Source organism: Xenopus tropicalis, chromosome 7, assembly GCF_000004195.4.
Source record: "Xenopus tropicalis strain Nigerian chromosome 7, UCB_Xtro_10.0, whole genome shotgun sequence".
Taxonomy (NCBI): domain Eukaryota; kingdom Metazoa; phylum Chordata; class Amphibia; order Anura; family Pipidae; genus Xenopus; species Xenopus tropicalis.
In genome coordinates, this window is record NC_030683.2 from 111,351,996 (window position 1) to 111,378,987 (window position 26,992).

The 26,992-nt window shown below is 44.0% G+C and overlaps 1 protein-coding gene and 1 long non-coding RNA gene across 6 annotated transcripts in view; one reads left to right on the plus strand and one right to left on the minus strand.

Annotated features, from left to right (window-relative positions):
• Window positions 1-132, minus strand: part of LOC116412068 — a 10,486-nt gene extending 10,354 nt beyond the window's left edge. Inside the window, exon 1 of the long non-coding RNA XR_004223521.1 lies at window positions 43-132. This is a non-coding gene — a long non-coding RNA (uncharacterized LOC116412068). The remainder of the gene's footprint in view (window positions 1-42) is intronic.
• A 333-nt stretch (window positions 133-465) lies between these two features.
• The window catches only part of LOC100497714 (potassium voltage-gated channel subfamily C member 1), a 71,780-nt gene continuing 45,253 nt past the window's right edge, over window positions 466-26,992 (plus strand). For all 5 annotated transcript variants that reach the window (XM_012967460.3, XM_012967465.3, XM_012967462.3 and 2 more), the window contains exon 1: window positions 466-1,108. In XM_012967460.3, the coding sequence (XP_012822914.1) occupies window positions 509-1,108 (600 nt within the window). In that variant the 5' untranslated portion in view covers window positions 466-508. The remainder of the gene's footprint in view (window positions 1,109-26,992) is intronic.

The following is a 26,992-nucleotide window of genomic DNA, read 5'->3' on the forward strand; positions in this document are numbered from 1 at the left end:
TATATAAAGGCATTATAATTCATTAAAGATGTATAAAATAACCTGTGTTCTTGCCCTTTTTCAGACTGAAGGCTCGGAGCTTCTGAGAGAGAGAGAGAGGTGGGATTCAGCAAAGCTTTGGGAATATCCATCCATGATCTTTAGTCTTCCAGCCTCAAATCTAGAAATCCGCTAAATATTTCTAAATATCTTCTAGCCACTTATGCACAGAGCTCTATAGTTTTCTATTTTTCTACAAGAAAAAAAAAAAAAGTCTTATCAGGATAATCCAGTTGGAAGCTTTAGCTCGACCCTTCCTGCAGCTTCCATACCTCCTGTACTAAGTCTCTTTTTGGGGGGGCGCAGAGGGGGCTGAATGTGTGAGTGTGAGCTTCACTGAGGAGGGGGATGACGCTTCCAGTTTGAAGGCAGCTGATTGGATGTCCCGGTGAAACCTGATCTCTACTTGCGGATTTCTGTAGAAAAAAAAAAAAAAAGGAAGGAAAAGAAATAGGCACCCAGGGCACTTATGATCAGCTCAGTTTGCGTGTCATCTTTCCGCGGGCGCAAGTCTGGAAATAAGCCTCCTTCCAAGTCATGTTTGAAAGGAGATATGGGCAAAAACGAGGACAGCGACAAAATTGTCATTAATGTTGGGGGCATCAGGCATGAGACCTACAGGAGTACCCTCAAAACCCTGCCAGGTACCAGACTGTCCTGGCTCACCGAGCCTGATGCCTTTAGTAACTTTGATTATGACCCCAAAACAGACGAGTTCTTCTTTGACAGGCACCCTCAAGTCTTTGCCTATGTCTTGAACTACTATAGGACTGGGAAGCTGCACTGTCCCGCCGATGTGTGCGGACCCCTGTATGAGGAAGAGTTGGCCTTTTGGGGGATTGATGAGACTGATGTGGAGGCATGTTGTTGGATGAATTACAGGCAGCACAGGGACGCAGAGGAAGCCCTGGATAGCTTTGAGACTCCAGAACCCACCGAGGAGGAAGAGGATGGAGATCTGAAAAGGCTCTGTCTCCAAGAAGATGGCAGGAAGCTGGGCAGGTGGAAGAGATTGCAGCCGAAAGTATGGGCTCTGTTTGAGGATCCCTACTCTTCAAAAGCTGCCAGGGTAATGTATACACAATCTTTCTTTATCTGTGTGTTATTCGCTGTTTGAAACCATTAGTGTCGCAATAATTAGTGTAGGATGTTGGCATTGCAGCGCTATGTATGTGAATTAGCGTCCCTGATATACACTCGATCTGTATTTTCTGTTTGTAAACATTAGGGATCTGACTGATACTTTACAGCGCAGTAGTTACAATGGCATTCAGTCCGGTCTCGTTTTTACCGCTAATTATTAAACTGTAACAAATACATTGTTAGATTGGGTTCTGTAATAGTCGTTAGGTTCGATTCTACAGTGACAACAATGGCCTGTTCCTCCAGCAGGAGGCGCTCTGTAAATTCAATAGCTTAAGACAGCCAAGAAACTTTCCTAATTAATCATCTATGGATTACATGGCTCCCTAACAGCATCAGTGTGCTTACAGTATATAGGACACTATCATGGCTGATGAGCACTAATAAGGTAGGGTTTGCTGAAGGGCTGCACTCTCCCTGCAGGCTGAGGCAGTGGATGGGGGGTGTAGGGCTCTCAGAAGTGCTGGGCTTGCAGCACCCAGAGTCTTAGTACAGTATATAAAATTAGTGATGACTGGGGGAGGGTGGGCAAGGGGACTGCAGTGCAGCAGAGAACAGCAAGGCTTGCAATCAGTTATCTTTGGATCCTTATGACTTTGTATGTTGAAAGAGTTAATGGCAATGGTCAACAATGTTTATATGGAAAATTAGTGCACAGAGACCATAATCACTGAATGACAGACTCATTCATAAATATTTGCCAAGATGATGTGTACAGTGAGTTCCATTAGAAATAGAGAAAGGGAATAAAACATACATATTTCACCCTGTCACATAATGTAATGAATGAACCCGCCGCATCTTAAAATAACCATTCGACTTGGGCTGATTGTATTACAAGTGGAAAAACGCTTCATTTTATCCTGTGCCAATTAGATTTGAGCTCTGATCTGCCTCTGCGCTGCAACCTCTCAAACAAGAGACATGCATTTACAGAAGTCGCCTAAATGCCATCAAGCATCTGCGGAAATATTAGTGCACAATAGGAGCGCTGGTAATTGCATTGGGAGGCCAAGTAGAAACGTTTATCTAATAAAAGAACTGCTGTCTCGACGATTTCCCGTGTGTCTTGGTGGAGATATTTAGGGCACAGTTGTTTAGCGAAAGGTAGTGTGTTAAACAAGGGATGTACGTTGCTGTAGTACTCCTCAGCGAACTCCTCAGTTGGGTAAACACGGCCACCAGTAGGGGGCGCTTAGTTTCCAAAGGAGAAAGTCAGGAACTGCAGCAAGATTTTAAGCAAACTCTGCAGATTCACCAACCCCCCCTCCTTTCTCTTTAGATTAATTATCTATTGTCTTGTACCGTTACTCGTGCGATTGTATATATGGCGCTGAGTAGAAGTATCTGCATTTGGATGTAAGCGCAATGCACACAGACACACAGCCTTTAACACAATCGTGCATATATATACATCACTTTCATAAACATGGGTAGGTTATTTAATCAGTATTTTAGACAGTACATTCACGCCGTTGGCCCAGGTTATGCCTTTATATAACTGTTTCTGGCATAAGCTGACTTTATAGATGAAGAAAATTGGGACACAAACAACAAACACATCTATGGTCGCTTTAGAAATAGCCTGAAGGCCTTTAGCTTAGGTTGATCCCCCTAGTAAATGGATTTGGGAGTTCAGCATCGCCATTGTCTCCTTATTACAGTGTGCAGAATTAGCAATAGCATAACATGGAGAGGTTCTAACATCATTTTGTGAAAGAGAAATAAATAGCACACGGATCTGCCGGCGGGTTTGCAGAGTGCCTGAGAGCTGTGCCGTACTGCGCTCTGCTGTCCTGCGCTTTGCGCCAATGCTTCAGCACTGCGACTGTGAGAGAGCTGTCCGCTTTCCGCGGTGCTGAAGCAGGGACTGCAGTGTTACATTTTACAAGCGCTGCAAACACAGCTCCTTTTAAGGTGGCATTGACGGGCTGCTTCGCTCTGGATAAGCAGGGAATGCCTGGTACCGATCCACAGAAACAAAGGCACCTTAAAAACACGCAAGTCCCTCCGTTTAATCTGATTAATTGTCATGAGTTTAGACACCCGACTGCTTCATTCTGTAGTCTAATATTACAGAACAAAAGGGAGGAAGCCCGAAAGGGCCTGATCTCAGCCTATAGTTTTCCAAAGCTGTGATCCATCACCCTCAAAAGCCATAATCAGAGCAGATTGTTGCAGAAATCCTCCAAATGAACACAGGTAGCCCTATCAGAACGGTTCATCCTCTGATTCATCCCCGGTGCTCAGGAGTGGAAATCCTGGAAGTCCTCTCCTGGGGTTCCTTAAGGGCTGCACATAGGAACCATTTTTCTTATGCTATTTATATGTACATGTTATTTGGGAGGTCGCTTTGGCCCTCAAGGGTCATGTAAAAGGAGGCCAGTTAGCTCCTGCTCTGGTTTATATAGCAGTGTATAAGATAGATAGATAGATAGATAGACAGACAGACATATGGATAGATGATAGATAGATAGATAGACATAGAGACAGACATATGGGCAGATAAATAGATAGATAGATAGATATAGATTGCTTTCTCATACCATTTATCAATGATTATAATAATCGCTTGCCTACTCTGGTATCATTCTGTACATGCTCTTAAATGTGTAGGTTTTAGTACAATTCCATTTTATTATTTCACACCAATATAACCCATCTGCATATATAAGAGCATTGATTATTTTAATCATTCCATTTGGTTTTCATCCTTTATGTAGTAGGTTTGTTTTCTTTTTTTTTTTTTTCTTTTATAGCTCCTCAAAACACATCTTGGACTCTAAATTCAGTTAGCATCACCTACTATATAGACAAAGTGTAGTAACGCACACCCTTTCACCAGTGTTGCTATGACAACACCAAGGTCAGTTCCTGGAGCATCAAATTCATCAGAGTTCTTTAGACACAGTTTGGTGATTTCCCTAGATATACTCATTTGTTTCTGGGACGGCTTGAGAACCCTCTGGGTGGTATTTGCTTTTTGCAACGTTTACAGTTTATCCAAAATAGCTGTATTGATCATGGATAGAGCTGGATCTGGTCTGGATTCTCTGGAATGAATGTTTGCTCTGTGGAACCAACCCACTAAATTATACATGAATTGCAGACACCCAAGATAATAGTGCAACATAATAAAAAGGCACATTTATTTTTGTATCAAATGGAAATGGCAAATGCAAAGTATATGACACACTCAGGTCCCTCTCATGGTTACCTATAAATAATGTTCTACCATTAATTTCTGAGGTGGTCCCTCTAGCTTTGCTTTTCCTCGGGGGTCGGAAGTTAGCTATAGGTTGTGCCTGAAAGGTGAACAAGAAGTGGGGTTTGGAGAAAAGGGGTGCTCTTTCTATAGTTCCGACACAAAAGTGGTATGCAAGTAACTTTAAACACACATATTCATTAGCGCCCGCAGTCATTATTCTGTTATGTTAAGGTGGCCATACCCTTTCTGATCCTCTATGGCAGTGACCCCCAATCAGTGGCTCAGGGGCAACATGTTGCTCACCAACCCCTTGGATGTTGCTCCCAGTGGCCTCAAAGCAGGTGCTTATTTTTGAATTCCTGGCTTGGAGGCAAGTTTTGGTTGCATAAAGCAGGTGTACTGACAAACAGAACCTTCTGTAGGCTGTCGGTCACATAGGGGCTACCGAATAGCCAAAAAACGTTTCTCATGCTTGTGTTGTTCCCCAACTATTTTTACATCTGAATGTGGCTTATGGGTAAAAAAGGTTGGGGACCCCTGTTGATCTGACCGATCAACCCCCAGGTTGAACACATGGTTACCATGCACGTTCTTTGTTTCATCTGCAGGAAGTGAAGAAGAGCTGAATCTCTTTTTCACGTTTTCACTTCCTTTTCTGCCAGTGCACCATGCACTCACTACTCCCCCATTATCAGATATTTTTAAACATGGCAGATTATTTATTTGTTATCAGTTATTTAAATAGCTTTGACACATTTACTGTTGGTGAAGAAACATGGAAGAAACATACAAACTGACAGTGCCCAAGCTGGAATCAAACTACATGCCCAGAGGGTCAGTGTTAGGCATTGGGATCTGCATATTAAATCTTAATTTGTTATTTGTTTAGTCATCCCTCCCACTAGTATAGTTTTCTCTGTGCTCAGATGCATTCTCTGCTTCCTTTCAAGTACCACAATGCAAATAAATACAACTCATTCACCCCCCCCCCCCCCACATATACTTAGCTCTCTCTACATTTTTTATCATAATCGTTTAATAGGCATTTGAGCTGCTTATATCAGCATTAGGTAATGTTATAAACAAAAATAGCTTCAGTTCCAGTAACCCATACTGGCAAACGTTTGACTGGTCGCAGTGCTTTACTAGACCTTTCTGAACATTATATTTTTCATGGTGCACCATCGACTTATCATTATTATTATTTGGCTACGCTACACACTTTGGGCACAGCGAGTATTAAATTTCTCATGAACGCCATGCCGGCCCCAGGTGCAGAGGACACAGCAAGCACTACTTCTCTGGATCCAAAGTGCACATTCTGTTCATGCTGTGCTAGGACTGCATTTACAATGTATTTAATATCTTCTGTGCTTTAAGTGTGGTGAACCAAAGAACATGATGGGAAAATGCTTGGGGGGGAATGTTGGCTAAATCTCTGCTGCCACATTAGTTCCAGTTCCCAGGGTCCAACTGCATGGGAGCTTAAGACTGGATGAGAGCTCATCCAATCAGCAAGTTCTTAGTAGCGTACAGTAGGGCTCATTTACAAACACAGTGCAATGTACAAAGTGCAAACATGGATGCAAGTCGCCATGTTTACCCATAATACATTGTTTTACTAAAAATGGTAGCATTTGTGTATGCAGAGAACAATATGAACACAAATGATTGCTTTTTGGTAAATTGTGCCCAAGAGAGAGCTGTCATATTTTTTTCTCGTGCATGTTCAACTAAGTAACAGCATTAACATCTCATTTTCTTGCTGCAGGTCAGTTTCAGCTACTAATTACTAATGCAACCCACTAAGGAAAACCTGGAATTGCCCTCAGGTTGCACTTGTGTGTGATTGATCAGAGCAGGCTGAAGGGGTGCATTGGCACTTACCGTCAGTACCTTTGGAATAGCATCAATGCAAGCTAGTGTCCAAGTGCTTACGTTCATAACCAAGCTTTTTGTCACAGTCAGCTTCTTACATCAGGTTCAGGTTATGAACACAGAGATACACAGAGCCTTATAGCAGTTGGTGATGACACCATAAAAAATATGCCCTTGATAAATATATGTTAATATTTATAGCTTGGACGCTCAGAAGCCAATTGGTCTACTATTCCTAAGTTCAGGCCACTGTTTTGCCACATCTGAAGTTATAAAATCATTTTATAAAAACCATGCTCTAAAAGTCTGTATAAAAAGGGTGAAAAAGTAGACTACTTACTTAATTTACTTTAATATATATATATATATATCCCTGAGGAAGAGTACAGTTAGTACTCGAAACGTTGGATTTTTTACAATAAATTTTTTCACTATTTGCTAAGTCCTTGTGTGTGCGGCTCTCTGTCCTTATATATATATATATATATATATATATATCAAAGAAAATGTGCCCACACTCATCTCCAAACTATTGAGGTGCACAATCAAAAAAAGAGGACCTTTATCAAAGATCTTGATAAAAGTCCTAATGTGGACCGAAATGTTTGCGCAACAATAGCACACACTGCTACTCAGTTAAGATAACAGCAGTTTCTGGGAAGGGACTGTGGCTGTGGGATAGCAGGTATAGTAGGGAGAGATGGTGCCTATAGTAGCAGTGGGATAATAGCCTCTGGGAAGGGACTGGGGCTGTGGGATAGCAGGTATAGTAGGGAGAGATGGTGCCTATAGTAGCAGTGGGATAATAGCCTCTGGGAAGGGACTGTGGCTGTGGGATAGCAGGTATAGTAGGGAGAGATGGTGCCTATAGTAGCAGTGGGGGGATAATAGCCTCTGGGAAGGGACTGTGGCTGTGGGATAGCAGGTATAGTAGGGAGAGATGGTGCCTATAGTAGCAGTGGGATAATAGCCTCTGGGAAGGGACTGTGGCTGTGGGATAGAAGGTATAGTAGGGAAAGATGGTGCCTATAGTAGCAGTGGGGGGATAATAGCCTCTGGGAAGGGACTGGGGCTGTGGGATAGCAGGTATTGTAGGGAGAGATGGTGCCTATAGTAGCAGTGGGATAATAGCCTCTGGGAAGGGACTGGGGCTGTGGGATAGAAGGTATAGTAGGGAAAGATGGTGCCTATAGTAGCAGTGGGGGGATAATAGCCTCTGGGAAGGGACTGTGGCTGTGGGATAGCAGGTATAGTAGGGAGAGATGGTGCCTATAGTAGCAGTGGGGGGATAATAGCCTCTGGGAAGGGACTGTGGCTGTGGGATAGCAGGTATAGTAGGGAGAGATGGTGCCTATAGTAGCAGTGGGGGGATAATAGCCTCTGGGAAGGGACTGTGGCTGTGGGATAGCAGGTATAGTAGGGAGAGATGGTGCCTATAGTAGCAGTGGGGGGATAATAGCCTCTGGGAAGGGACTGTGGCTGTGGGATAGAAGGTATAGTAGGGAGAGATGGTGCCTTTAGTAGCAGTGGGGGGATAATAGCCTCTGGGAAGGACTGTGGCTGTGGGATAGCAGGTATAGTAGGGAGAGATGGTGCCTATAGTAGCAGTGGGGGGATAATAGCCTCTGGGAAGGGACTGTGGCTGTGGGATAGCAGGTATAGTAGGGAGAGATGGTGCCTATAGTAGCAGTGGGATAATAGCCTCTGGGAAGGGACTGGGGCTGTGGGATAGCAGGTATAGTAGGGAAAGATGGTGCCTATAGTAGCAGTGGGGGGATAATAGCCTCTGGGAAGGGACTGTGGCTGTTGGATAGCAGGTATAGTAGGGAGAGATGGTGCCTATAGTAGCAGTGGGGACAATAGCCTCTGTAGATAGCGGGTATAGTAGCACTTCTCGGTCTGACAGGGTGCTAGGAAGGTTTTGTGGTGGGCAGTATTGATATACCACTCTGTGCTGCCCCACTATGGTTCAGATCCAGTGAGTTGGTCCTAATCAATACTTCCATAATTATATTAAAGTGCTTTACAAGATGTGATGCTTCCCAGCACTCACTAATAGCTGACTGGGAGTCCTAGCTCTGATGGGGATCCAGGCAGGAACTTAAGAAGCTTTGTGTATAATTGAGCTTTGCACTCAGGGCTCTCCATGTTATACAGAGCTGTTGTGTGAAAAAATGCTGCTTTCCCAGTGGAAAAGAATGTTGCAGAACTACAGCTAACAGACTGACAGTGCAAGCCAGTAAGAAGAATGCTGAGAGCTGTAGTTATATACAATCATGTTAAAATGGCAGATACTAGAGGTACTTTATAAATACAAATAATGCCAATGATATTAGAGCTTTCGATACTGTGCTGCATAGCAATACAATATCCAAGCTTCATTACCGCATGTAGGTCACAGTGAGAGCAACCTCCTGTATCAGGCAGTACCTGCAGCACACTACAGCATTGCAGTATATTTCAGTATAAGTATAGAAGTCAGGGAGCCCAGCTTGCAGGCGCTTAACCACGTGGTCAGTTCCGGACAATGTGCTAGTACAAATACATTCAGCCAGAACATCATCCAAATCTGCATCTCATACAGAGGCACAAAATAGTTTCTGCAGTAACCTAGTGAGATGAAGGCATGCTTTATACCAAGGAAGGCTTTGTACAGTAATTCAATAATGCACTATGATTATACTATACGTGACTATCTGTACTGGGCGCTACATTTTAATTAGAAAAACATTATCCCAGGTGTTTTTTCTATGTGACAGACCTGTCAACAGGGTTAAACGCATAGTCCCCTAATTAGATCTTCTAGACCTGTGCTCACAATCCCTATAGCACTTGGGACTAACTCCTCCAGTGTAACACGTTAGCCCTGCCACCCATTATTACACCAGGAGAAATTACTGAACCACTCCTCTGCAAATTCAGGGAAAGGGGACACAAGTGGGAGGCATTAACAGCGACTTTAGCAGTTTAAAGGCACAGTAACACCAAAAAATGAAAATGTATAAAAGTAATTACTATATAATGTAATGCTGCCCTGTGCTGGTACAACTGGGGTGTTTTCCTTAGAAAGACTACTATAGTTTATATAAATAAAGCTTCTGTGTAGGCACGGGGGCAGCCATTTACAGGAGAAAAGGCACAGGTTACTTAGCAGATAACAGATAAAACCCCATTATATTCTACAAAGCTTATCTGTTATCTGCTATGTAACCTGTGCCTTTTCTCCTTTTTCCCAGCTTCAATGGCTGCCCTCGTGTTGACATAGCAGCTCATTTATATAAACTATAGTAGCGTTTCTGTTGCAAACTTACCAGTTTTACCAGTGCAGGGCAACTGTACATTATATTTTAATTACTTTAAAAGACTTTCATTTGTTGGTGTTACTATTCCTTTAAGCATGTCCCTTGTATATCAATTATATTGTTACCAGCTTTCTTTTACTAGTTTAGCTCTAATATACAACACACAGCCACAGTCCCTTCCCAGAGGCTATTATCCCACTGCTACTATAGGCACCATCTCTCCCTACTATACCTGCTATCCCACAGTCCCTTCCCAGAGGCTATTATCCCCCCCACTGCTACTATAGGCACCATCTCTTCCCTACTATACCTGCTATCCCACAGCCACAGTCCCTTCCCAGAGGCTATTATCCCCCCACTGCTACTATAGGCACCATCTCTCCCTACTATACCTGCTATCCCACAGCCCCAGTCCCTTCCCAGAGGCTATTATCCCCCACTGCTACTATAGGCACCATCTCTCCCTACTATACCTGCTATCCCACAGCCACAGTCCCTTCCCAGAGGCTATTATCCCCCACTGCTACTATAGGCACCATCTCTCCCTACTATACCTGCTATCCCACAGCCCCAGTCCCTTCCCAGAGGCTATTATCCCCCCACTGCTACTATAGGCACCATCTCTCCCTACTATACCTGCTATCCCACAGCCCCAGTCCCTTCCCAGAGGCTATTATCCCCCCACTGCTACTATAGGCACCATCTCTCCCTACTATACCTGCTATCCCACAGCCCCAGTCCCTTCCCAGAGGCTATTATCCCCCCACTGCTACTATAGGCACCATCTCTCCCTACTATACCTGCTATCCCACAGCCACAGTCCCTTCCCAGAGGCTATTATCCCCCCACTGCTACTATAGCCACCATCTCTCCCTACAATACCTGCTATCCCACAGCCCCAGTCCCTTCCCAGAGGCTATTATCCCCCCACTGCTACTATAGGCACCATCTCTCCCTACTATACCTGCTATCCCACAGCCACAGTCCCTTCCCAGAGGCTATTATCCCCCCACTGCTACTATAGGCACCATCTCTCCCTATTATACCTGCTATCCCACAGCCCCAGTCCCTTCCCAGAGGCTATTATCCCCCCCTGCTACTATAGGCACCATCTCTCCCTACTATACCTGCTATCCCACAGCCACAGTCCCTTCCCAGAGGCTATTATCCCCACTGCTACTATAGGCACCATCTCTCCCTACTATACCTGCTATCCCACAGCCACAGTCCCTTCCCAGAGGCTATTATCCCCACTGCCACTTCAGGTACTGCTGTGCTATCTGCAGTGTCCACTCTTGGACTCCCACACCAATCAGAAAAAATGGCTAAGGTTATCCAAATAACTTTTGTTATACTATACCTGCTATCCCACAGCCCCAGTCCCTTCCCAGAGGCTATTATCCCCCCACTGCTACTATAGGCACCATCTCTCCCTACTATACCTGCTATCCCACAGCCCCAGTCCCTTCCCAGAGGCTATTATCCCCCCACTGCTACTATAGGCACCATCTCTCCCTACTATACCTGCTATGTCACAGTCCCTTCCCAGAGGCTATTATCCCCCCACTGCTACTATAGGCACCATCTCTCCCTACTATACCTGCTATCCCACAGCCACAGTCCCTTCCCAGAGGCTATTATCCCACTGCTACTATAGGCACCATCTCTCCCTACTATACCTGCTATCCCACAGCCACAGTCCCTTCCCAGAGGCTATTATCCCCACTGCCACTTCAGGTACTGCTGTGCTATCTGCAGTGTCCACTCTTGGACTCCCACACCAATCAGAAAAAATGGCTAAGGTTATCCAAATAACTTTTGTTATACTATACCTGCTATCCCACAGCCCCAGTTCCTTCCCAGAGGCTATTATCCCCCCACTGCTACTATAGGCACCATCTCTCCCTACTATACCTGCTATCCCACAGCCCCAGTCCCTTCCCAGAGGCTATTATCCCCCCACTGCTACTATAGGCACCATCTCTCCCTACTATACCTGCTATGTCACAGTCCCTTCCCAGAGGCTATTATCCCCCCACTGCTACTATAGGCACCATCTCTCCCTACTATACCTGCTATCCCACAGCCCCAGTCCCTTCCCAGAGGCTATTATCCCCCCACTGCTACTATAGGCACCATCTCTCCCTACTATACCTGCTATGTCACAGTCCCTTCCCAGAGGCTATTATCCCACTGCTACTATAGGCACCATCTCTCCCTACTATACCTGCTATGTCACAGTCCCTTCCCAGAGGCTATTATCCCACTGCTACTATAGGCACCATCTCTCCCTACTATACCTGCTATGTCACAGTCCCTTCCCAGAGGCTATTATCCCCCCACTGCTACTATAGGCACCATCTCTCCCTACTATACCTGCTATCCCACAGCCACAGTCCCTTCCCAGAGGCTATTATCCCCCCACTGCTACTATAGGCACCATCTCTCCCTACTATACCTGCTATGTCACAGTCCCTTCCCAGAGGCTATTATCCCACTGCTACTATAGGCACCATCTCTCCCTACTATACCTGCTATCCCACAGCCACAGTCCCTTCCCAGAGGCTATTATCCCACTGCTACTATAGGCACCATCTCTCCCTACTATACCTGCTATCCCACAGCCATAGTCCCTTCCCAGAGGCTATTATCCCCCCACTGCTACTATAGGCACCATCAGAAAAAATGGCTAAGGTTATCCAAATAACTTTTGTTAATTTATATTTAATGCTTTAATTATAAATAAAGAGCCAGCTTGAGGAAAAGCAATACCTGACTGCATTTTCAGTGTGGCTTTGCCCGTGTTCCATTAACTAGATAATAAAATATTCAAAAGTATTATTTTTATTTCAGATACAAATATTTCCTACAACCTTATGTGGGCATGGTGCCTCTAGAAAATGTATCTTTTAATTTCCTCCCTCTGTATCAGCAACACATATTCATAACTCATGAAAATTAAAATCTTCTACTCAGCCTAATTAAACATTCCCTTTTTTCGCTCTGCTTTTATTTTTAGCCTCAGCCTGAAGGTATGTTATGTCATCATGGGAATGTGTGTGTGTGTATGTTCATATAACAGGATTCTCAGTGCAGCAGCTTTTCCCCCTTGTTCTATTTCTATAAAGGGAAAAGGGAACTTACAGTGTGTTACACACAGAAAGCAGAGTGGAGGACGAGAGACTCAAAAAATGCTGTAGTATGTGGTCCCAGAACTGACGGCCAAGGTTCTTGTGGTGATTACACACAGTTAAAGTAATACTGGTCTATTCCTGTGAAGATTAAAATCTTCAGTGGCAAATCTTGCAAATGTCTGCCTTTCCCACCAGTTTTATATGATTTGTTAGAAAAGGAGAGGTTGCAGTTGCAGCAGCCTCCCTGTGTGCTGTCACAGTCGTCACCCCCAGCTCCCCCTCATATCATTCAACCCCTGTGTGTATAAATGTGAAGTGGCCAATTTATATTGCATTGCATTCAGAGCCTGTAATGGGATATAATTAATTGTTTGTGCCCATGGGCCCCTCTGATGCCTGGTGATGTTCTTTTCTGTTCCCTGACTACCCTTTGTCTTCCCAGTGTAATCTATCTATCTATCTATCTATCTATCGATCTATCAATCTATTTATCTATTATTTATCTATCTATTATTATCTATCTATATATTTATCTATCTATCTATTATCTTTCTTTCTCTCTCTTTCTCTCTGCTTGTCTATCAATCTATCTATCTATCTATCTATCTACTTATCATCTATCTACCTATCATCTATCTATCTATCTATCTAAATTTTATTTTTATCTATCTATCATCTATCTATCTATCTATCTATCTATCTATCTATCTATCATCTATCTATATTTCTCTCTCTCTCTCTTTTTCTCTGCCTGTCTATCTCTTTTTCTTTCTCTCACTCTGCCTGTCTATCTATCTATCTATCTATCTATCATCTATCTATCTATCTATCTATCTATCTATCTATCTATCTACCTATCATCTATCTATCATCTATCTATCTATCTATCTATCTATCTATCTATCTATCATCTATCATCTCTATCTATGTATGTATCTATGTATCTATGTATCTATGTATCTATGTATCTATGTATCTATCTATCTATCTATCTATCTATCATCTATCTATCTATATTTCTCTTTCTCTCTTTTTCTCTGCCTGTCTATCTCTTTTTCTCTCTCTCTCTCTCTCTCTCTCTCTCTCTCTCTCTCTCTCTCTCTTTCTCTCTGCCTGTCTATCTATCTCTCTTTCTTTCTCTCACTCTCTCTTTCTCTCTGCCTATCTATCTATCATCTTTCTCTCTCTCTCCCCCATTGTTATGCAACTGCTTCTTTCAGTTTACAAGGGTCATTTATCATTGCCCCAGATGCAGGTGCTAGAGGCGCTAGGGCACAAAATTGCACCTCTTATTGCTCATTTACTCAGCACTTGTGTGGGGCATTTCTAAAGGTGTGGAGGACTGATGGGCACAAGGCAGCTTTGTACCTACGTCCTGCCAGGCATGGGGTGCATCTGAATAACTGCAGATAGGATGGACAGTGGGCAGGAAGGGGGGTGTCTCCGTGCTACACTCACAGGTCCCTGTGCAAGGAGCATTTTGACACTCAAGAACCTGTACTGGCATTATTTTTGCTCTCCTTAGCACTTAATTTATATTAATTATTATTTATTATCTTGTTATATGTGTAGCATCTGTAGTATCTCCCTTTTGCAGCAGTGCCATAAAATGTACGCTCCTTGCCAATATAAACTGAATTCTAAAATGAGAATCCTGACTGCTCAGTGTTCCACCCTGCCCCCTTCTGTTTGTTAATGTGCTTGGCACTGAAGCAATGAAAAGCCTTCCATTTAGCTCTAGATCACTTGCCAAACTGCTAAGGTCCTTCCTCCCGCAGCATCGGGGCAAGTCAAGGCTGTAGCCTGGAGGGTTTACACTGTAGCTTAAATGCACAATCACATGTATGCACTTCAGCATCCATACAGCTTTAGGATTTTAACCGTGATAGTAGGGGTATTTATGTCATTGTGGTACATTCAGGACTTTGTCGTTTTTTTCAATTCCTGGTCTCAGTAAAATTAGTTTATGACCCCAGCTATTGAAATACTTACCTAATTGGCTAGCATTTCAAATGAACCCCAATAAAAGCTAGCTAGTAGTTTCTTCTTGTGCAATTCAGTAGCAATCATCTTGCATGGTGGCAGAGTCCTGCATTGGGTCAATTACCCACAGAATACCCACAAAGCGGTTCGATTTTGGGCAGAAAGTCCCCAATTCCCTGACCATGCAGATGGTCCATGGGTACCTGTGTAGATGTCTTCCCTTCATCCTATCCTGACGATAATGCTGTTTTTCTGCCTCGGGAGTGATGTCACTTCTGGTCCATGGTGACATAACTTCTGGTTTCTTAGGACCCTGGGTCAGAAGGTAATTTAACCCATTGCAGTTAGGGGATCTTGGTAGGGGCCAGTTTGCGGGTCAGCAGGTCTGGGTTGGGTATGGGTCTATCCAACCAGATCTGTGCAGGTCTCTACACTCATAGTCAAGCCATATACAGAATGTTTGTGACCATTACTGGGCATATAGTATAGAGCACATGATCAGCATCCACCAATCCTCTCCATACTCCAAATCAGCTTTTGCTTGTTGTGCTAATCACAATCGGCCACATCCCTGATATAAGGTGAACACACCAGAGGTAAAAATCAAGGACATATAATTAAGCCTTGGACAAAGAATGTGGGCAAAGTGAGCAGTCTGGAAATCCAGATTTGAAAGTGTGAAGAGAGGAAACCCTGTAGATATTTAGTTCCACTGTAGGGGGTCTAAAATATATATATACAGAAGTGATATAACATATATATATATATATATAATATAATCACTTGAGTAGCCAGACATTCATTCATTTGCTTCCATACAGCCTGAGAGAAAATAGTTTAATCCATTCAAACAATATGGGGACGATAAGGAAATTTCAAGCCTCTTCTATTGCTGCCTCTCGGAAGCCTTTATCAAGCGGAGGGAATTATTAAACACGTTGATAAGAAAGCTCCCAAGAACAGAACAGAGTGAAGAGTTTTATCGTCACGTTAATACATCCCCCTTGTGATGATTACAGAATGTAACATTCCATTCCGCTACGAGATTTATATCACAAATTATTATCCACCTGGTGGCACTAAAAGCCTTCGGAGTGTTCTAACACAGGTGCTGCCACCGAAGGGACTCAGATGAATTTAGAGCATTTTTAAAGGCAAAAGTGACAATAATCGGTATTGTTTCATATGACTGTACCTCTGCCACAGGATGTTCTCATTTATCAGTGAATAAGGGAAAGGCTTTGGGGCAAACTGAAGGCTGATGTCAGCAGGACGCTTGGAGGCATTGGTTGCTATCACTGCAGGCAGACACTTATCTGTTTCATGTACAGAACTGGCTGTAGGCTGGTGTTGTGTATCAAGACATTTGGCAAGTAACTCATGAAAATCCATGCCCAAGTTTGATGGGGTTTCTCCTATGTTTCTACATTTATTCAATGAAACACTTTTGTATGTATTAATATGTTGGGGAGCTGATATACTGCTGCTTTTTTGTGCAGTGGAGCATTTGGGGTTGAGTGTTTGACTCACCACTGTTTATAGTTGAACCCAAGGAAACTCAGTCTGCAGCCTTGTGCCTTTATATGGTCATGGAAGTCTTTAGTTACTTGTATCCTTGTATTGTAAAACAGGGGGTACAATATTCATTATGTGATTTACATGTCTGCAGTAACATTATAAGTTGCCCCATAAACAAATCCTCTACCTCCTCTATACCATCCTCCTTTGCTCCCCCGAGAACCTGAATCAGTCACACTATATAAGGCAGGGGTCCCCAACCTTTCTGACCCGTGAGCCACATTCAAATTTAAAAAGATTTGGGGAGCAACACAAGCATTCAAAAAGTTCCTGGGGGTGCCAAATAAGGGATGTGATTGGCTGTTTGGTAGCCCCTATGATGACTGGCAGCCTATAGGAGGCTCCAGTATTGGACTGGCCCATCAGGATACCAGGAAAACTCCCGGTGGGCCCAGGTGTAAGTGGGCCCTCTTGCTCCTGACCATTTGGCCTGTTTCATGGTCATTCCCTATTTCTGAATGGGACCATAGAGGAATAAAAATGGGAGGAACAATATTTTAGAGAGTGGGCCCATATTTTCAGGTTTTCTGGTGGGCCCCTGGGGTTCCAGTCCGACACTGGGGGCTCTGTTTGACAGTACATCTGGTTTTTATGCAACCAAAACGTGCCCCAAGCCAGGAATTTAAAAATAAGCAGCTGCTTTGAGGCCAATGGGAGCAACATCCAAGGGGTTGGTGAGTAACATGTTGCTTGTGATCCATTGGTTGGGGACCACTGGTATAAGGGCAACCTATTGCCTTTAGGTCTGTCTGTGTTACAGGCATCCAAGGGCAAGTGACTATCCTTAATTATAGAAGCAAAATATTTGCCAAATATGACTTTTTAGCACAAAATCAAAGATACAGAGATTGTTCGCAAGAGATCCAACCAATATACAGGAACCTGGGACATTATGATTGACTCAGTTGTAACTCACATTGCCACAGCCAATCACTGTCAAGCCATCCACAAAATCATGTCCATTGTCCAGTGCAGACAAACCTCAACCTGTAAGATCAACCCAATATAAATAAAAATACCTAGGCTAGGGGGGCTTAATGGTTTAATTTGATGTTACTGGGCTCAATAGGGAAATCCTTTTAGCCTGTTTAACAAACCTGTATGCCCACTAATGCACAGAGGGTCTTATTACCCCCCTTGAATGCTGCAGCACCAACATTATGCGATCTCAGTAGAGGTTATGTTCAGACTGCAGCCTTACCATTTCAACATCTCTTTAAATCAGCACATTGCCAATCCCGTGACCAGCACAGCATGAAAGATATTAGCTGCAATTCCAGCACTGCAGTGCATCAGTAACCTCTTCAGTGCTAGAGAGAATGCCACCAAGGGGCTCCTCAATTGCTAAGCCACATTACCAAGGGTAATCCCTCTCTGAAGCAACAATCCAATAGGATTAATTTTTAAAAATAAATCTATTTGGGGGGGGGGGGTGGATCTAGATAATTGCTAATTATGTTGTATTTGTGTCCCTGCTATTAGAGTACCTATAAATGTTCCATGCTTTGCTACATTTCTCCAGCTACATGCAGATCTCTGCATCACCAATGCTTTATATCAGAAACTGCTGACATGAACTGTGTGTGCTGCAGGGAACTGCACCATGCGACTGAATGGCCAGGGTCTCTTGTCATTGGCACGTGCAGTGCTTGGGAGTCAGCAACGTCACATTCAAATTACCTGCAGTACAGAGAGCATTAGCGCAGGGCAATGGAGAGAGACTACGGTCTGAATGCACCAAACTAACCATCAATGAAAGGGTTTTTTTTTATATAACCCAGGAGCAAGTTTAGGGTTAAATGCGGCTTAAAACACTTTAACAGAAAATGAACCTTATTGTGCATGTCGGCAGCATACAAATGATTAAAATAAAGACAAATATGTAGCACAGCGCTGTGCAACCTGTTGCACCACATTTATGGGCTGGATTATATGAAATTATTAAATTATGTAATTCATATATGTGATTATACATGTCCTAGTTAATGAAACCTAAGCACAAAGCACCAGTAGCCAGAAATAGCTTTAAATATGATTTTGTGCTATAAATGTTTCTGCATCTGTTTCATGAAACTTACGTGAAAATTTGGTGGATTTCTGCTGTTTTGCAAATGTTTCTGTCGTTTCGCTAATTTTTCGGCAAAACAAAATGGGACAGATTCAGTCATCACTAATCTCCCTACTATACCTGCTATCCCACAGTCCCTTCCCAGAGGCTATTATCCCACTGCTACTATAGGCACCATCTCTCCCTACTATACCTGCTATCCCACAGCCACAGTCCCTTCCCAGAGGCTATTATCCCCCCACTGCTACTATAGGCACCATCTCTCCCTACTATACCTGCTATCCCACAGCCCCAGTCCCTTCCCAGAGGCTATTATCCCACTGCTACTTTAGGCACCATCTCTCCCTACTATACCTGCTATCCCACAGCCACAGTCCCTTCCCAGAGGCTATTATCCCACTGCTACTTTAGGCACCATCTCTCCCTACTATACCTGCTATCCCACAGCCACAGTCCCTTCCCAGAGGCTATTATCCCACTGCTACTTTAGGCACCATCTCTCCCTACTATACCTGCTATCCCACAGCCACAGTCCCTTCCCAGAGGCTATTATCCCCCCACTGCTACTATAGGCACCATCTCTTCCTACTATACCTTCTATCCCACAGCCACAGTCCCTTCCCAGAGGCTATTATCCCACTGCTACTTTAGGCACCATCTCTCCCTACTATACCTGCTATCCCACAGCCACAGTCCCTTCCCAGAGGCAATTATCCCCCCACTGCTACTATAGGTACCATCTCTCCCTACTATACCTGCTATCCCACAGCCACAGTCCCTTCCCAGAGGCTATTATCCCCCCACTGCTACTATAGGCACCATCTCTCCCTACTATACCTGCTATCCCACAGCCCCAGTCCCTTCCCAGAGGCTATTATCCCACTGCTACTATAGGCACCATCTCTCTCTACTATACCTGCTATCCCACAGCCCCAGTCCCTTCCCAGAGGCTATTATCCCACTGCTACTATAGGCACCATCTCTCCCTACTATACCTGCTATCCCACAGCCACAGTCCCTTCCCAGAGGCTATTATCCCCCCACTGCTACTATAGGCACCATCTCTCCCTACTATACCTGCTATCCCACAGCCACAATCCCTTCCCAGAGGCTATTATCCCACTGCTACTATAGGCACCATCTCTCCCTACTATACCTGCTATCCCACAGCCCCAGTCCCTTCCCAGAGGCTATTATCCCCCCACTGCTACTATAGGCACCATCTCTCCCTACTATACCTGCTATCCCACAGCCACAGTCCCTTCCCAGAGGCTATTATCCCACTGCTACTATAAGCACCATCTCATCCTCCTATACCTGCTATCCCATAACCACAGTACAGGTAAGGTACAGATCCAACTTACAGAAAGATCCCTTGTCCAGAAAACCCCAGGTCCAATATCTGTTACTTACTAAGTTTTTGCCTGAGAAACCCATTATTATTCTGTGCTACCTTGTTTTTGTGCAGATAAATATTCTTCATACTTTATTTTACAATCTGCCTCAGTGATAGCTTAGTTCAGTGACTTGTAAATATGTCATCAAGCATCTCAATGGTTTCTGCATATTCACACAGGAGCAAAGTTTTTCACTGATCTACAACATCTGTTATTTTACTATCGATTATTGATATTGCATTGTATCTTATTTGGGGATATCTAGAAAATATACCCTGTTTGGGTTTTATAGGGAATACAACATTGGCGCCTTGTTATATCTCACTTATCTTGAAGGCAGGGCCTGACATTTAGCATGGCCTGTACCATGTGTAGAGGATCCATTCAGTGCTCTTTAACACTCAGGGGCACATTAAACCAGGCTGAATGCTGGTCCTCCCTGACAAAACAGGCTGCAATAAATTGTAACTTTCACTAGATTTACAACAGAGAGCGTGTCTAAAATGGCAGGGATGTCCCTGTATTGTGGGGGAAGTAACAGTATGGTAGTAATTAAGTAACAGTCAAAATGTAATGCTCCTAGTGCAATTATTATTACTACAAAATTATTGGAGAAAACAGTTTCCTAATTATTATTGTGGGGTTAACCAATGACGTTACAGATTTGTCAACATTTTGATTTGACAAATCCGGACAGGACTTTGAAGTTAAATTGTGAAGCAATCAGCCACTCGCTGATCGCCACACCATAATCCTGCCATCTATCATCATAAACATGGCCAAAATTATCACGAGACCCGCCCTCTTCATCTGCCCTGCCCCCTGTCCGGACTTCCGAACCACAAAAGGTGGCAACCCATAACTTACTATGCACAATTAGGATAAAATTATAGTAGTACAACACAGCGCCTACTTCAAAATTTAACTACAGGGACAGCACTTTTGATTTACAAGGAGCCAGCCTTAAATGGGTTTGTGCATAAGTTTAGCCCTGGAATCAGTTCCCATTAGTGTGCAATACTGCTATCACATAGCACGCCATAATGCGACGCACCATAATGGGACGCGCACACAGCACTAATATGATGGGAGCGCACACAGCACACAGATACGATGGGACGAGCACAAAGCACTAATACGATGGGAGCGCACACAGCACACAGATACGATGGGACGAGCACACAGCACTAATACGATGGGAGAGCACACAGCACACAGATACGATGGGACGAGCACACAGCACTAATACGATGGGAGCGCACACAGCACACAGATATGATGGGACGAGCACACAGCACTAATACGATGGGAGCGCACACAGCACTAATACGATGGGACGAGCACACAGCACTAATACGATGGGAGCGCACACAGCACACAGATACGATGGGACGAGCACACAGCACTAATACGATGGGAGCGCACACAGCACACAGATACGATGGGACGAGCACACAGCACTAATACGATGGGAGCGCACACAGCACACAGATACGATGGGACGAGCACACAGCACTAATACGATGGGAGCACACACAGCACACAGATACGATGGGACGAGCACACAGCACTAATACGATGGGAGCGCACACAGCACACAGATACGATGGGACGAGCACACAGCACTAATACGATGGGAGCGCACACAGCACACAGATATGATGGGACGAGCACAAAGCACTAATATGATGGGAGCACACACAGCACACAGATACGATGGGACGAGCACACAGCACTAATACGATGGGAGCGCACACAGCACACAGATACGATGGGACGAGCACGCAGCACTAATACGATGGGAGCACACACAGCACACAGATACGATGGGACGAGCACACAGCACTAATACGATGGGAGCGCACACAGCACACAGATATGATGGGACGAGCACAAAGCACTAATATGATGGGAGCGCACACAGCACACAGATACGATGGGACGAGCACAAAGCACTAATATGATGGGAGCGCAGACAGCATATGAGTGAAGTTAGTATGGCAGCTTCCTTTCCAAACTTGCTTTTGTCTGCAGCTGTAGCATTTTTCTTTCCCTAAAGTTATCTATTATTTATTTATCTGTTATTTATTTGGTTATTGAAACTTAGCAGTAGCGGCTGCATTTCGCACCCTAGGCTTATACTCGAGTCAATAAGTTTTTCCAGTTTTCATAGGTAAAATTAGGTGTCTCGGCTTATATTCGGATCGGCTTATACTCGTGTATATACGGTAGTTGAAATGGTGGGATCAGACGCAAATGTGCTATACCCTCATACTGTACTACCGAAGGAAAACAATATAGCAACTCCTACATATAAAATACAAATATAGAGAGAAGGCAGTCAGTTATAAGTCAGTTATAACCATGTACCAGTTTTGCCCCTCCATACACAGGGCCCCCAATGGCCCAATAGACAGTACCACCCATACACAGTGCCCCCAATGACCCAATAGACAGTACCCCCCATGGCCTACTAGACAGTACCCCCCAAACACAGTACCCCCCATACACAGTGCCCTCAATGGCCCAATAGACAGTACCCCATACACAGTACCCCCATAGACAGTACCCCCCATGCACAGTGCCCCCAATAGACAGTACACCCCATACACAGTGCCCCCATAGACAGTACCCCCCATACACAGTGCCCCCAATGGCCCAATAGACAGTACCCTCCCATACACAGTGCCCCCCATTGCCCCCATTGCCCCCATAGACAGTACCCCCCATAGAAAGTGCCCCCAATTGACCCCATAGACAGTGCCCCCAATTTCCCCATAGACAGTAGCCCCCATAGAAAGTACCCCCATACACAATGACCCCATAGAATGTGCCCCCATATACAGTACCCCCAATTGCCCCCATATACAGTACCCCCATACACAATGCCTCCATAGACAGTGCACCCAATTGCCCCCATAGACAGTACCCCCCCATATATAGTGCCCCCAATTGCCCCGATAGACAGTATCCCCATACACAGTACCCCCATAAACAGTACCCCCCATACACATTACCCCCAATTGCCTTTATACACAGTGCCCCAATGGCTCAAGAGACAGTACCCCCATACACAGTGCCCCCCATTTCCCCCATAGACAGTACCCCCCATAGAAAGTGCCTCCATAGACAATACCCCCCCATAGAAAGTGCCCCCATTGACCCCATAGACAGTGCCCCCAATTGCCCCATAGACAGTAGCCCCATACACAGTGCCCCCAATTGCCCCCATAGACAGTACCCCCTATACACAATGCCTCCATAGAAAGTGCCCCCAATTGCCCCCATAGACAGTACCCCCCATACACAATGCCTCCATAGAAAGTGCCCCCAATTGCCCCCATAGACAGTACCCCCATACACAGTGCCCCTAATTGCCCCGATAGACAGTACCCCCCATACACAGTACCCCCAATTGCCTTCTTACACAATACCCAAATACACAGTCCCCCATAGACAGTACCCCCATACACAGTACCCCCCATACAAAGCTTTCCTAAACTTAGTGGTATTTATGCCATTTCTAAAAATTATTTAAAATTTTTACAATTTTCCGTATTTAACTCACACGTGATGGGGTGACATGATGCCCAATATGTACAGATGTATCAAAGCAGGTGGCATCCATGGACCCAGAACGATAATAGCGCACAATTGTACTAACAGCACACTTCCACTAACTGTCACAGGCACAAGCAACCATAATGGGCAATTTGATAACTTGGTATCATAAATCATTAGCTGCCCTTTAAAACTGCAAAAAGAGAATTGGTGGGGAAATATGAATGCAGCCACTGAAAAAGTCAAAACAGCACCCGAGCGCGTCTGACAGACACGCTTCCATGTACTGGGACTGGGGGTCAAGGGAGAGTCCAAAAACTAAGGAAGGGGCAAGAATCTCCCCCACTGGGAAAACGAATGAATGTAAATCTTACAACTCCGAATGCTTGTTTACTCCTGATCTACAATTTTCTTTACTGTATGTACCTTGCAAAATGTTCAATAAAAACAACACATTGTGCAAAAAAAAAAAAGTATTGAGGAAGGAAATTCCTAAGGGAATCGAACCCTGGTTATCCCACCACAGCCCAGCCACCCCAGGGTGAATCCCTATTCGCTAGGCTATCCTTCCTCCTAACTATAATAGGTGCTTTTTGGTCTGTTGTCCTAGCGTGTTGTCCGTTACAGAAGTGCAGTTGGCATCTTCTGTGGAAATGAAACATTCCGGCCTAAAGCCTGTGTAACTAGGGGGACTGTCTCATAAGTAGAGAGTTTGTGCGCAGCTCTATGTTTAACATCGAAATAGGCAAAGAAGAATCTTTTTGAAAAACGTTTGACCTGAAAGCAGTGGCTTGTGTGCCCATCCAAGCTGGGCCCAAAAAAAGAAAATCTTCTTGCGTCAAATCCACTGACACCCAGTGCACTGACTTTTAATTAACACATTAAATCAATGAGCTGCTTATTATAGATGAACGTGAGCTGGTTATATTACACACAAAAAGGGGCCTGCCAACATTTTTTGTACTGCGCACGTGTGTTAATGGGGGGCCCTATATAAATATTCATTTCTTTAACCAGAACTTTATTTAAGAACAACGTACAGACAGAATCTTCATTCCGGTTATCACAGTCTGATCTGCTAGGTACTGGGGTTCACAGACTGAAAGTTCCTATTAAGCATTTTATAAGGTGAAAACAGGCTGAAAAAGGCAATACATTAAAATGTATCTCCTCCCACCAGGGCTATTGTAACAGTGGCCATACACTGGCCAACCCGCCAGGTTATCTGACCCATCAGCCTGAAGGCCACACAAACAGATACTGTATGGATGGTCAAATGCTTCTGTTCCATCCCTTCAGGTTGGCAGTCTGAACAATAGGAAGTGACACCCCTGATGTTGCCGACAGGAGATAAAGAGGGGCAGCGGCTCTTCTCACGTCCTTATCACCTTATCCTAGTTCCACCATGCCTCCGTCTGAATCTGAAAAATCATCTCAGCAATAATTTCTGCCTCCCCTCCCAATCCTACTAAGAACCAGTTACAACTGTATTTCTACTGCACCATATATAAGGGTCAGCCACATCCCCCTTCCACCGTTACCATGGTAACAAAGGTTGCTTTGGTATTTATGGATGAACTCCTACTTGCAGGTAATTGTATTTAATTGAAACACCAGGGTTAAACTAGTTAGTTATACTGTTTCTAGAGCCAGGGCTGTCCTCAGATACGATATACAAATGTATTTTACATCCTTTAATCCCATCATGCAAACATGCACTGCCTCAAAATCACAGTACACCAAACTATTAGACACGTTATTTCCTTATGTCTAAAAAATTCTTTTTAAATAAAAAAGAAAATCTTTGCCCCAACATACAAAGAAAAGTTATTTATCCCAATCACCATTTTGGAGTAAGACAGTAAAATAAGGCACATTGATGACAGATGAGGTTTCTTACCATACTTTTAACTGAAGTTATACTTTAATTACCTGAATATAAAGCTAGTCACACATGTTTCGCCAATATACAATGTTGGCCAGTGCATAGAACATTGGCTGATGAGGAAGAGAAGATGAGCTGCAACTCCTGTTCACCTCCTGGTCTTCCAATCATTCAGACTGTGGGCTTGACAAGCAGAATGTAAGAAAGGTGGATATACCATGTATGGCCCCTCCTACCTTATCCATCATTGGCCCATGGGTTAATTACAGATTTAGCTGTATATGGCTGCTTGAGCAGCTGCAAACTGATCAGACAACAATAATACAACTCCCAACATTAGAAAAAGGAAAAAACTGAACATTGTAGACTCCATTCCCATTTACATCTAATGCTCCAAGTCTTCTCTAAACCCCATCACCTTTTTGGTCCACAATTCAGGACTGCCCATGAAAACTGGGGGAATGCTGCATGCCCCTGCTCCAAGTGCAGACCATAAAAAAAAACTTAATTAAATACTGTTAGCTTCAGATATCATAAGATCCATAAATTCAGTTTTGTCTTTAAAATGCCCTAAAACAGAATCAAATAATTTTTGTAATTGGCAGGTCTGACTTAAAGGGGCAGTTTACCCCCTTCTCACTGAATATTAGTTTAATAAATAGGGCTTGTAATGAACATCCTTATTGCCTATTGTTTTAATAAGGAAATATGTACCTTTCTATATATTTCTGGTACTAAACGGGGCAAAATCTACTTCCCAGTTCCATGTACAGAATTAAAACAAATCAGCAGTCCACTGAGAAGCCTCAGTATAAACAAAGCCCTCTCATCCCCTCAGCCTTTTTAAGGGCTATGAGATAAGGACAAACAAGGCAAAATCTAAAATTAAATGTCACATTCAGGCCACAAAGGCCCAGGCCGAGGGCAGCAGAAATGTAGGGGTGGCATGCCGCCCAGGCGCACTGGAATTTTGGCCACATACAGAGCAATGAGGAATGGACACCCAGAAACTTTAGTGCGTCCTCTCCACACTGCTCTGTAGGAGTTAAGTGGAGCGCACTCCGGGGGGCAGGATGTCGGTCGAGGCAGGCGCATGGTGAAAGGGAGTGGTCTTGGGGCATCCTATTCAGAAATGCAGCCCTGGTCACATTCTACTTCCCAGTTGCACATACAGAATTAAAAGAAATGAGTAGTCCTCTGAGAAGCCTCTTTATAAACAAACCCCTCCCTTCCCCTCAGCCTTTGTTAGTCATTGAGATAAGGAGCAGCTTATTATACAGAGGGCTTTTTAGTCAAGTGCTGACTTGACTTGTTTATTTAGCCAAGCACTGACTTGACTTTTGATTTTTTTTTTTGATTGTGCTTGTAAGAACCTGAAGTAGAATGAGAATGTATTCTTAGTTTCAAACTTTGCCCTGTTTAGTTCGTGAAATAATAAAAACCATGTATATACAGTATTACAATTAAAACCATAGGCAAAAAGTATGTTTAGTACAAGCCCTATTGTTTGCACTAATGTAAGGTACCTAACAGTTATGTTCAGTACAAGCCCTATTCTTTGCACTAATGTAAGGTACCTAACAGTTATGTTCAGTATAAGCAAAGCAGTAACAAGGCCCAATTCCCTGCTTTGGCCATAGAGTGAGGTAGGATTCCTGAGGATGCTAAACTACAAACCTGAGTTTGTTGTCAGTTAGATGTTGGAAGTCCATATTCAATTGATAACATGCCACTGGTGTAAGGAACCTTTGCCCTGCTTACCACCAATGATATCCCCCAGCTTGTAACCTTGCATTTATAAAGTATGGTGCAGAAC